At 33.3% G+C, this 16,330-nt stretch overlaps 1 protein-coding gene across 2 annotated transcripts; it reads left to right on the top strand.

Moving 5' to 3' along the window:
- Positions 1-4,817: 4,817 nt before the first annotated feature.
- Positions 4,818-10,819, top strand: LOC132604494 (uncharacterized). Of its 2 annotated transcripts, none has more exons than XM_060318026.1 (6): positions 4,818-5,285; positions 6,392-7,360; positions 9,378-9,425; positions 9,515-9,941; positions 10,407-10,494; positions 10,581-10,819. In XM_060318026.1, the coding sequence occupies exons 1-4, from the start codon at positions 5,073-5,075 to the stop codon at positions 9,926-9,928; spliced, it is 1,644 nt and encodes a 547-aa protein (XP_060174009.1). In that variant the 5' UTR covers positions 4,818-5,072; the 3' UTR covers positions 9,929-9,941; positions 10,407-10,494; positions 10,581-10,819. The 2 variants fall into 2 exon arrangements, with proteins under 2 accessions (XP_060174009.1, XP_060174018.1); XM_060318035.1 differs by having other exon boundaries at positions 5,145-5,285; positions 6,342-7,360.
- Positions 10,820-16,330: the final 5,511 nt, after the last annotated feature.

The following is a 16,330-nucleotide window of genomic DNA, read 5'->3' as shown; positions in this document are numbered from 1 at the left end:
AGAGCTGTGCAATCAAACTCAAGAAGTTTGCAGGTTGATGCTCATTCCAGCAAAATTCTAGTTGTTTTTTGACAAACTGAGTTTATTTTAATATCATATCGTAGAAAAACAGAGATGTTACTTCTCTAATTAGTAAAGTATTGATTAATTAAGTGAGACGTCTGATGAAAAGATAAAAAGTATGTAGTTTAGACAATTACTTCTACAGTTAATAAGTACAAATGTCTTTTTAAAGAAGTGTACAAAAATCTTAAAAAATACTACTAGATGATATTAGCAACATAATGCTGTGCAGAATTACTTTGAGACTAATTAACGTGTTATGCCATAGTAATTAATTTCTTTCTATAGGTTATTCTTTTGCTCAAAGATTGCACTGTTGGTAAATCCCTGTAAATATCATTCACATATGAGAAGGCAGAGAGAGAGAAAAGTTTGGATCATTTTTTGTAAGAATTAAAAAAATGAGTCAATATTGATAGCATTGTTTCCCTAATTAACATACAGTGTAATTTTCTTTTTTATAATTACATCCACATGATGTGGGCGAAGACGGTTTTAATCTAAATTGTTTAATTGTGATTTCGCTACTGAACATGCCCGGTCTAAATATGCTTATAATGAGATTAATTAATTGTTAATGGACTATTCGAGTCGTCGCTAACGAGCTAATTTACGATTACGCATGGCTTGAATAAGCTATCCTAAAATATATTCAGTTCTTTTTTGTTTGTTAATTCGACATTATAGGTATGAAAGTTTATAGCTGGAAATAAGTTGGTAGGGTTCTAACTACTTCAAGATTCTCTCCAATCGTCTCTATTTACATATTATTTAATTTATTGTACTTGCATTATTTTGTTTGAATGCTGAGATTTGGCCTTGGAAATAATACCATTTGTTGGAATTTACGTTGGCTAATCACTTGAACAATATAATGTATTCGTAAATTAGTTCAAACTTCAAGATCGTTAATTATATATCTCGCTCCTGAAAGTTGGGCAAGTTCTATCAATGGATAATCTAAGGAATCGGAGTAAACACATCATCTCATACATCATTCTATTTAACTTTTGCTCGTATTGGTTGAAACGGAGTAATATACGGACACTTTTAGGTCATCTTGCACATGACAGTTAATATTAAAGGATTCAGTTTGTCTGCTTGTGTTCCTAGATCTCTTAGGCAAACAATTGATCATATACTATTAAGTTAAAATTGAGTTTAGAAATTCAGTTGAATATATGACTTTGTTCTCACATTAAAATAATGGAATAAGAAATACTCAATTGTGACATCTTAATCACTATACATTATTGCTGGGACAATGGAAAGACAACTTAAGATTGGAAAGTGTCACAACACAAGGCTATGACACGTATTGTTCGTTTTGATCAAACATACGTTACAAATTTATTCCTTAGAGGCTTGGACTATGCCACCATAGAGCCCAAAAGTACACGTACCATGCAAATTTATGATATGCCTTATATATTAAAAAACTCTTCACTTTTCTCTCTCATTCCAATGTGGAACTCGCCTAAGATGTCATGTGCACCCCTTCTTAAAAGACTTGTCAACCTACAAGTCGTAAGTCCTTCAATTCTCAATTTAACACCCCCCTCCCCCCTAGAGTTGGCTTATAACAATAGCTACCATTCTAGCATCAAGATGGCTCCTTATGAAGCCTTATATAGGCGAAGGTGCAGGTCCCTGATTGGATGGTTCAAGGTTGGAGAAACAGGACGATATTGACCGGATTTGATTATGTTGTGTTGTAGCTGTAGAACAGAATATCGTTCGCCTTTACTTTGACTTTCTGAGGAGGACTTAAGTAGCTAAGTTTCCAACCTTCAATAGAACCTGATCACCAATCAGTCCGCATACTCCTTTCGCAAAAACAAGGGAGTTGAATTCCATGTAGTTGTATCCTTGTGCCCGATCTATACAGCCGGAGATTGAGTAACCTTTTTGTTAAAGAAATACTGGAAAATTATCTAGTTATAATCCGAAATGAAGTGTATTTGTTTGGTAGGAAAGAAACATTCATCTAGAAAATATCTTGATTACATTGATCTCAAAACATTGGAGTTTGTTTGTTACACAGATCTCCACAGCGCACATCACATGCATGAACCATTTATTTTGCATTATAATTTATAAATATTCAACCATTACTTTGGTTCCCTCTCATATCAATTCATGTGAAAATCCAACAACAACAATAATAATAATAATAATAATAATAATAATAATAATAATACAATAGCATAGTTTTAGTACTGATTATAGCAAGCATAAAGGTGGAAGAACAGAGAGAGAATAAAAAAGGTTAATAAAAATAATTTGGAAGGTTCTACATTTGTGATCTAGTACTAGTAAATTGCCATGTTTTAAAACGGAAAATAATTAACAATTTTTTGTGTGTTTTCTATTATTGCACTTAAAATACCTCAAATTAACAAACATTTAACCAGTATCTCGATCTAATGTTGAACTTCGATAATATTTCCTAATTTGTAACAATCCTCTATGATACATAATCCTTGGCAGAATAGTAGTTTTCTTCTGTACAATTTGTATCATAATCCAATATGGAGTTGATTTCTTGTCCTTGGTGCACTGAAGCTCAGCAACTACAAGACACTGTACAAAGAAGTGTACAAAAAAAAAAAAAAAAAAAAAAAAGAGTAAAAGCTATCTTGTAATTAAGATACATAAGGATAATGGTTGAGAAAGATTATAGGATTATATTGCAATTAGTGGCAGAGACACTTTTTAGTAAGACGTGTCATTCGAACTATTAAAAAGCTTCTTATATACATGTAAAAATGCTAGTAATATTTCTCCAAAAAAGTAATAAACACGTGAAGGGAGATATCATTTGAAAAAAATAAATACAAAGTAAATATAAATTTAGGATATAAAGTAAAGCTTTAAAACCACCATATATATCTCCAGTTTGATTTTGATGGGCTTACAAGACAATTGTGACAACAGCCCACACTGCTTACATAAAGTCTTGCTGTGTAGGCCAGCCCATTTGATCTAAGATGGCAAATTGGCCTAAAGGTATTAAAGAGAACTGGATGTATAACATAAGAAATTGCTGAGGTTTGGCATCCATAAACTTTTATAGAGATGCTATAAAAATGTCACCACTACAGATTTAGCCTCAAAGGAGAAAAGCCAGAAACTATTAAATGTCTTTCTACAACTCTGTTTCACATTTTCCTGTTTAATAACATCTCACTATCTTCTTAACCTCAAGTTCGCTGCCTCAATATGCAGTCTACACCAAGATCTAATAAGGTCATATAACAAAGAAATCTGTTAATAGTGACAATAATTTATTCACTGCAATCACCAGCAATCAAAACTAGTTGGGGAGGGGTCGTTTGGTTCAAAGACAAGTTATACATGAATTAATAACACAGGGATTAGTAATGTAGGGATTAGTAATACATGAATTAGTAATACAAGGATTATTTTTGTTGGGTGTTTGGTTCATTGCACTAAAATTGGACACAAAAGATACTATTTGAATATTTATTTATTTTTAAAAGTTAAGAAATAATTTGTTATAATTATACCCTTGGATACTTGGCCTTATAGGTTTCTTAGAACAAAATAAGGCTAATTTTGTCATTTTAGTTTTTTATCTATTGATAAGCTATCCATGGATAAGTTATCCCATGGTGATGGTGTAGGATAAGATAATACACCCTTTGGTATATTAAATAACCTATGTATTAATTATACATGTCTCAAAATATCAACCAAACATGATATAAAATAATACCACATTTAATACCATGACTATGTTAACTAAGACCTCCTAAGGTTTGCTTGTCAGCTATCGGGCCAATGATGCTCTTCTAGCTTTACCTTACTGCCTCCAGGCCCCCTCCGAAATGGTTATTCTCGGAAGGAGGGACCAATTGGCATAGGCCATAGACAGAGAGGATGAAAGAAAGACAGCTAGCGGATTAAAAAGATTTGTATGGTCCTACTCCTGCGCAAATGAGCTGACAAGAAAAACTAAGCATATAGTGCAGAGCTGGAAGAGGAGATACTGGAGCAAAATAACTTTGGCAAACAGTCCTATCATGTTTGTGAAATTCCGTAACGAAAGCAACTTATAGAAACACTTCACAGGAAAAAAGCCATTTTCCCACCTAATATTCATGTGATTAAAAAATAAATAATCAAAAGCACCAAAACAACTGGAAAAAACTATTGAAACCGGAAAAATAAATCGACTTTTTGCTGATTTTGGTTCAGTTTACAAATTTAACAAACTATAATTAGTCTACTTTTTTTAAAAATAAAAATGAAAATCTAGTTCAGTCGAACCATGTGCAGTCCCAATAGTCAGTTGTCACAACACAAAATCCTACATCTACAGCTATTGTCTGATTTTGATTTGAAGTGAAGTTTAAAAAAATTAAAAATAATTTTAAACCTTATAGTATTAAATTAAAGATACATGAAATATATTAAAATATATTTTAATCTCAGTGGCTGTTTGGTAGATAGTCAAAATTATCCCGAGATTGTAATTCCGGAACTAATTTAGCCCAAGAGTTGGGATTATTTTATCCCATCTTCTGGATAGGATAAAATAATTTCAGTATAAGTGAAATAAGATGGGATATTCCATCTTTTATCCCAAGATGCATTTTGTGCTTTATTTGGTACAATATATACCTCCTACCAAACATGATAAAAAAATTAGCGCTCAAATATCTAACTTACACCAAACGACCCATTATAGTCTTACGTATGTCTAAACGGTTAAACTCAGATAATTATTACAAGATTTTTTTTTCTTCTAAATGGACTGAAAAGAAAAGGGCAAACGAAGAGAGTGACAAAAAAGAATTTGTTGTTGATAGTAAAAAGGAAAACAATGGTTTGAGTAATTTTCCCTCTCCACTCAAATTAACAAGAAATTAGAAACCCTACTTTCTTCATCTCTCCGTCTTTCTTCCAGAACCTTGTGTTCTGTGAGAGCAGGGTTAAATCTTTTCGAATTCCAGTATTGGTGTGTTGGATCTGTGCGATATTGGATGGCGGAAGAAGAGGAGAGAACGAACGGCTGCGATGAAAGTGAAACGAGTGACTATACATCCGAGGATGAAGGGACAGAGGATTACAAGCGTGGTGGATATCACGCTGTTCGAATCGGAGATACGTTTAAACACGGAAGATATGTAGTGCAGAGTAAGCTTGGTTGGGGTCATTTCTCAACTGTTTGGCTCGCTTGGGATGTCCTCAAATCTGTTAGTTTTCTTCTCTCTTCTGTTAATTTATCCTAATTTGGTAGTAATACCTGTTTATCTATTTCTGGTTACTCTAACATATTCCTCATTCCCAATTTACGTGGCACTGTTTGACTTGACTCACAGTTTAAGAAATAAAAGAAGATTTTTGAAATGCGTGGTTCAAAACAATCCTTAGACATTTGTGTGACTATAAATCATATCAATAATGGTAATAGAGCAATTTAAAGTTAAGTTGTTTCTAATTATAGAAAGGTGACATTCCTTTTTGGACAGACTAAAAAGGAATGGCTGCCACATAAATTCGGACTGAGGGAGTTGTTCATTTCTTGTTTGGATGTGTTCTTCGGTGCATTTGCTCTTTGTGAAAAAAAAAAAAAATGAGTCTTTACAGTTTGCTGATTCCTGAGAGTCTTATTTAATTTACGTAGAAATTTATATGTCAGTCTAATGACAATTGTGTTATTTATAGAGCCACCAGTTCTGGACAGGGGCGGATGCAGTAAGAGGCCAGGGTGTTCACCCGAACACCCTGAACAAAAAATTACAGTGTATATTTAGGGTAAATTTTATGTGTTCATGTACATATATTAACTTTTGAACACCCTGAACATATTTTACAATGTATATTTAGGTCCAGTTATTTTTTCGAACACCCTGAGTGAAAATCCTGAATCCGCCACTGGTTCTGGAGAGCCACTAATTTGTTCTAACAGATAAAAATGCTGACTATTGGAATGAAATAGGTCTAGATGGAGTGGAATGTATATATATAGAGGATTCATATAGCGATAAGCTAATCCCAACTAAATTGAGATTGAGGTGTACTAGTAGTAGTAGTTGTTATTGTAATCTTGCATTATGTTGAGTTACTCTTCATTTTGAAAAGGGAATCTTGAGGACATTCATGCGCAAATAAGAAGCCTGTTATTCATTTTGATTCTAATTTTCAAAGTTTGCAACTTCATACTCTGCATCCGTGAACTAGTGGTATATAGTTCTATGAGTTTAGGTATGGCCGCGAGAGAAGATGCTTAAATTTTTTTAACTTGTCAGGCTTACGGATTGTTCAGCTAATTGCTGCTTATGTTTTTGTGCGGAAATAGACATATGTAGCTCTGAAAGTCCAAAAGAGTGCTCAGCATTATACTGAAGCGGCAATGGACGAGGTAACAATATTAAAGCAGGTTGCTGAGGGAGATCCAGATGATAAGAAGTGTGTTGTGAAGCTATTGGATCACTTTAAGCATTCTGGTCCTCATGGGCAGCATGTTTGTATGGTATTTGAATATTTGGGAGATAATCTTTTGACGCTTATCAAGTATTCAGACTATCGAGGGCTCCCTATTCACAAAGTTAAAGAAATCTGCTTTCATGTATTGGTGGGTTTGGATTATCTACATCGCCAACTTTCCATCATACACACAGACTTAAAGCCAGAAAATGTATTGCTTCTATCAATGATTGATCCTGCTAAAGATCCTACAAAGTCAGGTACTCCTGTCATTCTTCCTTCCAATAAAAGTAAGATTCTCTCTGAATCTAGGGCTTCGAAAGATGTGAAGAGTCTAAATGGTGACCTGACCAAGAACCAGAAAAAGAAAATTCGGAAAAAAGCTAAGCGGGTAGCTCAAAAGTGTGCGGGCAAGGAAGCTTCTGTGGAGACTGAACCAGATAATAAAGCTAGCGGTCCTGAAGACTCTGCTCATGATGACAAACCTGAGGCAAACTCAGTTGAGGGACAAACTAGTAGTAAAGCCAGTGAAGATGTCTCTACAAAGGAAGGGCGCCAGAGAAATCAGAGGCATAAACGAGGCAGCCGGTCCGCTAGGGAGAAGCTATTGGCTGATGTTGACGTTAGGTGCAAATTAGTTGACTTTGGTAATGCATGTTGGACGTATAAACAGTTCACAAGTGATATCCAGACAAGACAATATAGATGTCCAGAGGTTATCCTGGGATCTAAATATTCTACTTCAGCAGATCTTTGGTCCCTTGCTTGCATTTGCTTTGAGCTCACCACTGGTGATGTTCTTTTTGATCCTCACAGTGGTGACAATTATGATAGAGATGAGGTATAGAAACTCTACTTTTGATCATTTTACCATTTTCATGCTGACATGCACAAACAATTCTCTTTGATAGGATTTTGGCTAGTGTTTAAACTTATTTTGTGGCTTAAGCTAATTGTCATGTGTTGCATGTTATAATATTGACGTGCCTGTTTGATGGACTCTAATCTTGGAAGCTTATTGGTATATCAAAAGGGCCTTATTTTTGCTTGATGTTTCTTGAAACATATGTCAGCAGTATTGTGGTTTTGGTGAGGTAAAGAAGCAAGCACACTTTAAGCAATTCCTTAGGTTTACCGACAAGATTCAAAGTGAGAAAATGGTGAATCTTGGAACTAAAAACATGTTGCTTCATTGAAGAAATGATACATACCCACATTGTTTCAGTAGCATGCAGGAATTCTTGTTCTTAGTGAACCTTCTGTCTTCATATATGCTCAACTTCTCCTTATAAATGGAGTATAATGTCAAACTCTGAGATAATGATCCATACATGCAGGTTACCTTCTTCATTATGATTAAAAAAAATCATATAGCTTGAGTTCACATCCACCACCTTTTTGACATATATTTGTTTTGAAACTTAAAGATTGAGGTTTTCTACTTTCTTGCAAAGAAAATGTTTTTTGCTGTCTGTTGTATAGGAAGAAAGAGCGAAGATTGCTCAAACAATTAGATTTTCCCATGAACTAGTTTGGGTGTTTATACACTTCTAATGACGTCTCTTACATATTGACTTAACCTATAAACTCTAGAATCGTGTTACATGCCCGGGGAGGATGTTAGAGCATACACCTGTCCTCATTGATTAAGATTTAAGGGAGTTTATGATTTCCTGGGCCACTTCCATTGCCTTGAGTTTTTGCATTGGATGCTCAAATTATTCTGCACTTAGGACTATTGTTGTTATTATTATTATTATTTGGAGGGCTTGCTAAAATTTATTGTTTGTCATTTTAGCTTGCTTAGAAACATCTGACTCACTTCTGAGGGCCATCGGACTGGGTAAAACCCTGAATTACCCGTGGTGCATTTGCGGGAAACTCCTAGCCGAGGGCCTGTGCACCCCCGGGATTAGTCGGGGCTCAAAGAGCCTCGGACACCCGGTGCTTAATCAAAAAAAAAAAAGAAACATCTGACTCACTTAGAGCCCGTTTGGATTGGCTTATAAGTTGCATATAAGTTGCTTATAAGCTGTTTTCAGCTTTTTTGAGTGTTTGGCTGGCCAACTTAAAGTCATTTTGTGCTTAAAATAAGCTCAAAAAAATAATTAGGCCCATTTGACTTAGATTATCTAAAGCAGCTTATAAGCCAAAAAAAATAAGTTACACTACCCCAACTTATTTTTTTTAGCTTATAAGCTGTTTGCAGCTTATAGGCATAAACCCATCCAAACAGGCTCTTAGTCACTTTGTTGGTGAAAGAGAGTAAGTTGTTTTCTTTTGATTAACAAAAGTATTCATTAACCCTACTATTGACTTGGAAATGGCTGTATGTTGAAAGCACAATTTCTTTCCAGTGGCCCTAGCTTGCCAAGTCTTTCTGATAAAAGGATTTTTTTTCCATGGCCCTATGCTGTACAAGATTACCTGCCAGACTTTGTGTTATCTTAATTGGTGGATTAACCTCCGTTTGGTTTCATTGTAGAAACTTTTTAAATAATTCCTTAGTTTAATGCTTTCTTTTAGGGCCCATTTGGACATGACTTCCCTATTTTTCAAAAAAAAAAAAAAAAAAAAAAGATTATCAAAACAGCGTTTGGTTATGCTTTGGACTGTTTTTTTGAAAATATTTATTTATGAAGATGAGTTTTAAGTTCGAAAAAGTGGTTTTGACCAGTTTTTCAAGTGATTTTTTTCCCCTCACAATTTTTTTTTTCTTCTAGTTGAATGCATGTAAAAACACAACTTTGACTTCCAAATGATCAAATACCCCTTTTCAACTTTTCTTCAACTACTTTTGTCAAATATCATTTATGTCCAAACGCCTACTTAGTTGTTCACTTGAATCGTCATCACAGGATCACTTGGCCCTCATGATGGAGCTTCTTGGGATGATGCCACGCAAGGTGTGTTTCTATATCTGGCAAGAAGCAACTAAAGGCTGATTCTGATTAAAATAACCCCGCAATAGATCTAATTTTCAGTATTCCTGCAGATTGCCTTAGGTGGACGTCATTCACGAGAATTTTTTAACCGATATGGAGATCTGAGGCACATCAGGCGCTTGCGGTTCTGGACTCTTGGTAAAGTGCTTATGGAAAAGTATGATGTCTGCGAACAAGATGCGAATGAGATGGCAGACTTCCTTATACCTATCCTTGACTTTGTGCCTGAGAAAAGACCGACAGCGGCTCAATGTCTTATTCATCCATGGATTACTGGAGGCCCTCGACATCTTGCTCCTTCAACTAATTCTCTATCCGAAGCAACTGAAAACCATGTTTCAAAGAACAACCGAGAGAAGGATGAAAGGGAGGCAATGGAAGTTAGAGTGGGTAATATTGCAATTGATGGGGCTCCTGGGCTAGTCAAAGCTTCTCAATCTTCAAATCTTGCTAGGAAGACATAGTTGACTGATTCAGGTTGCGCTACTTAACATCTTCATTAACCATTATGGTCCGCTATCATAGTTTGCAAATGGACCATGAGTACTTTGTTTCTTTTATGCCAATATTATTTGCCTCTTCATTCTTTTAACGTTTTAATCTTCAGCGGCGTTGTGTTGCTAGTTGAAGCATTTGACTACAGTGTGTCAGAGTGTCTTGGCAAACCACGCTCGTTTGCTTTTTGTTCTCGGGAAATTGTATACTTTTAAGTTGAACATTTTATCCTCACTGTTGGCTTCTTTATTGGGAAACTTAGTGTTAAATCTTGGTATTTTAGTTGTCCAACCATCCATGTAATCTTACATTTCTGTCTCTGTGTTTCCTGATCCAACATACATGTGATGTTGATTATCGCTACTATAGTTCTAATTTTTCAGACAGGTCAAAGGAAAAAAAAACATAATTGATACGCTAAGCCTAGAATTGATGGCTTTGTTTCAGGTGAATGCAGTGCTGTGAGCATTCAGAAATTGCAGGAATGACTCCTTTGCTTCACTGTGGGTAGAATCGTACCATCCCTACATGAACTGTGAGTTGAATTGACCAAACAATAATTATCCATTTTGGTTCGGTAGGCTGTGATCTGACTGATAGAATTTCTTTCTCTAACTTTAGGGAGTTGGCAAGTTTAAACAGCTGAGGAAGCAGCACGTTATTGTTGATTTGGTGAGTGAAACAGATTCTTTTGGTTGTAAAACCTTTGGTGGACAATTTAGCTATCTTTCGATTGGTTTCTTTATGAGCTAACTTTTGGTTGTACGCTCTCACTTCAGTGAAAGAACATTAAATCAATGATGTCAAAAATTTAGTGACTATTTATATTATTACATAACAAGTATCTCATGCTTCTGCTATCTATTTGGCTTTATTCAGCACCAATTTTTATTGACGTCCGCGATATAAACTTACTACCACGTGGTTTCTACAGCAACTCCGTCTGTCTTTTAGCTCCGAGCATATAATAGGATCTTGCTTCTGGATCAAATGAACACCTAATTCATATTGCTGCAACAACTTTCAAGAGTATATGCCAAGTTCCTGATAACACGCTATGGCGCTAGCTATAAATTATGCTACAGTAACATATGTACTTCAAAGTTAAATGGAATGCTAAACGTCAAACGGCTTAACTGGGAATTCGGTAATTGGTTACAGTATTTTCCTTGCTCTTACATAGGAGTACATTAGATAAAAAGCCGAAACAATACCAAAATAAATTCTATCTAATGTTGTAAGTTATCAATCAATCAATTGAACCTCAATCCGAAAATAGTTGAGTTAGGTTATATGAATCATGATGTCTTTTAAATGGTAAATTACCAGGTTATTATCAGTCCATATATGAGTCATCTTGTCTTTCAAATGGTAAATCACCGAGCCATTACCAGTCTTTCTATTGACGGCCATTTCAATTTCTTAATGTGAAGAGAAAAATTACTTTAGAATGCTAAATTATTGCCGTCAAGTTTAGTGCATCTCATGCAAGACTACTACATGTACGGTTGTTTGACACCCATAGCAATATACCCGATGTTTCAAAGAAAGCATAACCCAAAAATATGAGCAATTTATAAGTAGCATGTAAATGTACATTACGTATTAAAAGTAAAGACGCCCAAGCATATAATCATTTCAACGCAACCCTCAAAGGCACGATGAAAATTTTGTAGAACTTGTTTCCTAACATGTAACTTTGCTTCATACTGAAATCTAAAACGTTCAGAACTAGCAATATCAGTTGAGATTGAGCTGAAAAATGACCTTACAATTAAATGGCTGAAATTGTTAGTCTACAAGCGTGCATAAAGTTTTTAGAAACTCTTATAAATAAATAATGACCTATTAAACTTTTCTAGTACTTGGGGGGATTTTTGCCTACATATTTTTCCTTTATACGTAATACTAGTTCTTGCTCACATTGCCAGTCCCAAGCCCGGATAAAGGAGGAGGGTTGCCGAAGGTCAATCGGAAACAGCCTCCCTACCCAGGTAGGAGTAAGGCTGCGTACATCTTACCCTCCCCAGACCCCACTATTGTGGGATTACACTGGGTAGTGACCAAGACCACGTAATACTAGTTCTATGAGGCCCGTGCTAAGCCCAAGCCCAAACTCAAGATATAAAAATAAATATTTAAAATTAAAGAAATATAATTTATTTTAGTAATAATGAAATTCCAAATAAGTATATTTTCAATATCTAAAAGTAAAATTTTCATTTCACTCCTTTAATATTTTAATTTCCGAACTTGACCAAACCCTTAGCCGACACTCTAACTTCGCCCTGCTTCAAACTTGTTTTGTGTTTAAAAGATGAAATATAGTTAATCGAACAAGAGATTTTAAAGATAACCAGACCTTGACAGATAACACTATCTTCATTTTGAACACTATATGACATCATTTAATAATTTTTAAAACTATCTGAAAATTGGTATTCTCTCTTATATATTATAGTAATATTGTGGAAAAGAAAAATACCTTACCTTATAAACTCACTACGAGCTAGTACTAGAGTGAAGCGTATTGTAAATGTTAATTAAAAATCTGAAAGATAATAGTATTACTGTTATGAAATATTAAATGTGGATGTCCACCACTCTAGAAATAAATTCCCACTTCCACTACACAAATATAATGCCTCTTCCATTATCTTCCACCATCTTAATGGTTCTTCCATTATCTTCCACCATTTTAATGGTTCTTCCATTATCTCATATTTTGAATGACATGTTTATTGTTACCCTTTTGTATGCCTCTATGCACCACTATAAATAGAGGCATAGGGATTCATATTGTAGATACTTGAACAACACTTGAAATATATTGGGATGAATAAAAAAACTCTCATCTCTTGTCTCTCTTTATCTCTTTATTGTTCTTGCTTCATCTTTTGATATATTGTACTAACTCTCTAGAATGATTTTATAACACGTTATCAGCATGAGACTCTACCATTATGAATTATTTTCAACAATTTAGAATCAAATGACTCAACTACTCGGCATTACGAAAGGTGAGTTGCAATGAGGTATGTATCCCATTTTTCCATATTGATGTATTTATTTGGCAGTTATTTTGTCAATTATGGTAACTGCTTTGAAAGAACGAAAAAAAAAAGGGATCCTCCTTGTACATAGAGGACAACGGTTCTTGGTACGCTTTATGCAATTACTTTGAGAAAATGAATATGTAAAGATTCATTTTACATGGCTTTAGCCATTTTAAATTTCACACGGCTTAAACATATTTTTGTTGAAACTTTTCCCATAAAGATTTTGATCTTAAAGATTCGTAATCATTTTGTTGTTTTCAACGATTACAGCAGTGTTTATATCTTATGTCCTGAGTTACTTTAAAAGGATCGTTTGACTATAGTGTTTATAATAATGACCACCGGAAGTGATGATGCCTCCGAAAGCTCGTCTTGGGTGATTGGTGGTAAAATTTATTTTTGATGTGTTGGGTCTGGCAGACGCCATCAAAGATAAAAATCAGGCATCAAATCGAGATCGTGCCAAAGCAATGATATTCTTCTGCCCCTTGATGAAGGCTTGAAGTTGTAATATCTCACTGTTAAAGATCCTCTTATGCTGTGGAATAACTAGAAAAATAGGTATGATCACTTAAAGATGGTCATTCTTACACATGCACGTTTTGATTGGATCTACGGGAACCTAAGTGGTTCTGAACTATTCATGCCTCAAATTTGTTCTTGAAGAATAATAATGTTAAGAGGGATGATAATATTAATTTCATATCCCTTAATGGCTAAATGATAATTGGCAAGAAATATATAGTCACCGGAAGTGACAATATTTTTATATATTTGTTGTGATTACAATTGAAGATATGTTAGAGAACAAAAAAAAATAAAAAAAATCTCCACATTAAATATGTATGTCTCAATTTGCTCCTGAAGTAGCAGTATCTCAAAATAGGTTATAAGCTATCACAATTTGATATGCTTAAGGCACGTTCAGATAATTATGTTTTATTCCTGAAGAATGAAAACTTCTAATAAATGTTGCAAATACAAATTTATTCTCTGAAGTGAATGAAACATGCATTTGATTGTAAAAATATCATGATTCATCTCCAGAAGAGGTAGAATAATTGAGAAGAAATATTCTGAATATTATATGCTTTTCTCCCGAAGTACTAAACTCATAATTTTGCTCCACGAGTAGCAAACTTTGAATTCTACTCCAGAAGTAGTAAGCCTATGTATTTTACTCCCGAAGTAGTAAGACTTTGAACTATACTCTCAAAGTAGTAAGACCTTAAACTTTATTCTTGAATGTTGTAAGGCTTTGAACTTTACTCCCTTAGAAGTTTAACTTTAAAATTTACTCCTCGAATAATAATAATAAAAATGTCTGAAACAGCCAGTGCTAATAATTTTTCTACATATATGTGGCAGATTGAACATGATAACCATATCATGTACATGATCTATATAATGATTATTAAACTTCTTCAGTAATGACACTTAATATGCATGTCTTTACATCATTGTCAAAGCAATTATACTATATATACACACATTGTTGTTAATAGTCTTGACAAACACTCCATGTTAGTAAGGTAAATGTTTCATAATTCTCTTGTGTTCTAAAATATTTATGTGGCATAATGTTGATGCTTTAATATGCTATATATACCATTTAACTTGACCAAGAACATATTTGTTTTGTTTTATTTTGAGAAATCAGTACAAATAAATGTGGTCATCAAGTTTTCTTTTTCTATCTTTTGTGTATTTGTTGTGCTTGAGTAAAATAATGAACCGCTAAAATTATGTATAAAGCTCATCTAAATGACCAAGTTTCATTCCCCGAAGTGAATGAAGAAATACCACAACACACCTCCTGAAGAGGTAAAATAACAAAGGATATTGATATTATTTTGTGGTATGAAGGTCATTGCTGCATGTACCTGTCGTACGTCAAATTATCTTGGATACCTTTATAACGTATCATTCCAAGGGATTTTGTAGAATATTTTCTATTATAACCATATTGATATAGCATTGGTTAGTTGTTATTGATTTTCCTGAGGAAATAATAAATTCATATATTTTTCTTGATCAAGGATGTAATTTTATGTGGTTACCGCTAAGATACAAAATATTTAGATGTTAATAGCGAATCTCCCTGAAGGAGATGTTTGGAATACTGAAGTTTAGAGTATAATGTTTATTGTTAGTTATTTATGAATTTATTATCTTTAAAAGTAAATTTGTTTACTGTATTCTTACATGACATCAGAAAGATCATCAAATTCTCTTTCGTAACACTAGCAGTGTCTAAGCAATATTTGGTAGTGCAAAATTAGTGACCAAGGTCTCCAGAAGAGCTTAATTATTTGTGCACAAGAATCATGACCCAGCAGTGTCCAAACAATATATGATTATGGAAAGCATATTGAAAGCTCCTGAAGAGTTTATCTATTATTATGTCATTCTTCTTGTATCGCGATATAAAAAAAAAATTGTTATGATCGAAATACAAGTTGTAGTAAACCCGAAGTTTACTGATAAAAATGATCAATACTACAAATGATTGGAAGATTGAATATCTTCAAGTTACTACTGTTGACACCCAATTTTGTCCCGCCCCTTCCCCGAAATACCTATTAATACTTCTGGTATTTTGAGAAATTAAAAAATATGCATTTAAATTTTACTATAATTATTAGTCTTTTATTAACACCCACGTTTTTATTCTACTGCAGTTATTATTATCATTATTATTATTATTATTATTATTATTATTATTATTATTCTTAAATTATCATTTATTACTAATTATCATTAATTATTATTATTCTTGTTATTTCCATTATTATTATTATTATTATTATTATTGTTATTATTATTATTAATTACTAATCATTATTATCAGCGTTATTTTTGTTATTAATTATTAATCATCATTATCATAGTTATTTTTATTATTAATTATTATCATTGTTTTATCAATAATTGTTATTTATTATTATTATTATCATCATTATTATTTCTTATTATTATTATCATTATTATTTTATTATTACCACTATTACTGTTATTATTATTAATTTATTATCATTTTTGTTATTATCAATAATTGTCATTTTTTTTTATTATTAATTACTACCATATTTATTATTATTATTAATTATTATCATTATTCTTATTGTTATTTGTTATTAATTATCAATATTTGTTATGTACTATTATTATTATATCTATTATTATTTTTTATCACCATTATCATCAGCATTATCATTATTACCATTATCATTATTGGCAGTATTACTACCGCTATTTATTTGCTACTATTATTTAGTATTATTGAAACTTGCATTTCTCGACGTTTCTACC

The sequence above is a fragment of the Lycium barbarum genome, chromosome 1, assembly GCF_019175385.1.
Source record: "Lycium barbarum isolate Lr01 chromosome 1, ASM1917538v2, whole genome shotgun sequence".
NCBI classification, from domain to species: domain Eukaryota; kingdom Viridiplantae; phylum Streptophyta; class Magnoliopsida; order Solanales; family Solanaceae; genus Lycium; species Lycium barbarum.
Note: the sequence above shows the minus strand (reverse complement) of the source record. Positions and strands in the feature narration are given on the sequence as shown.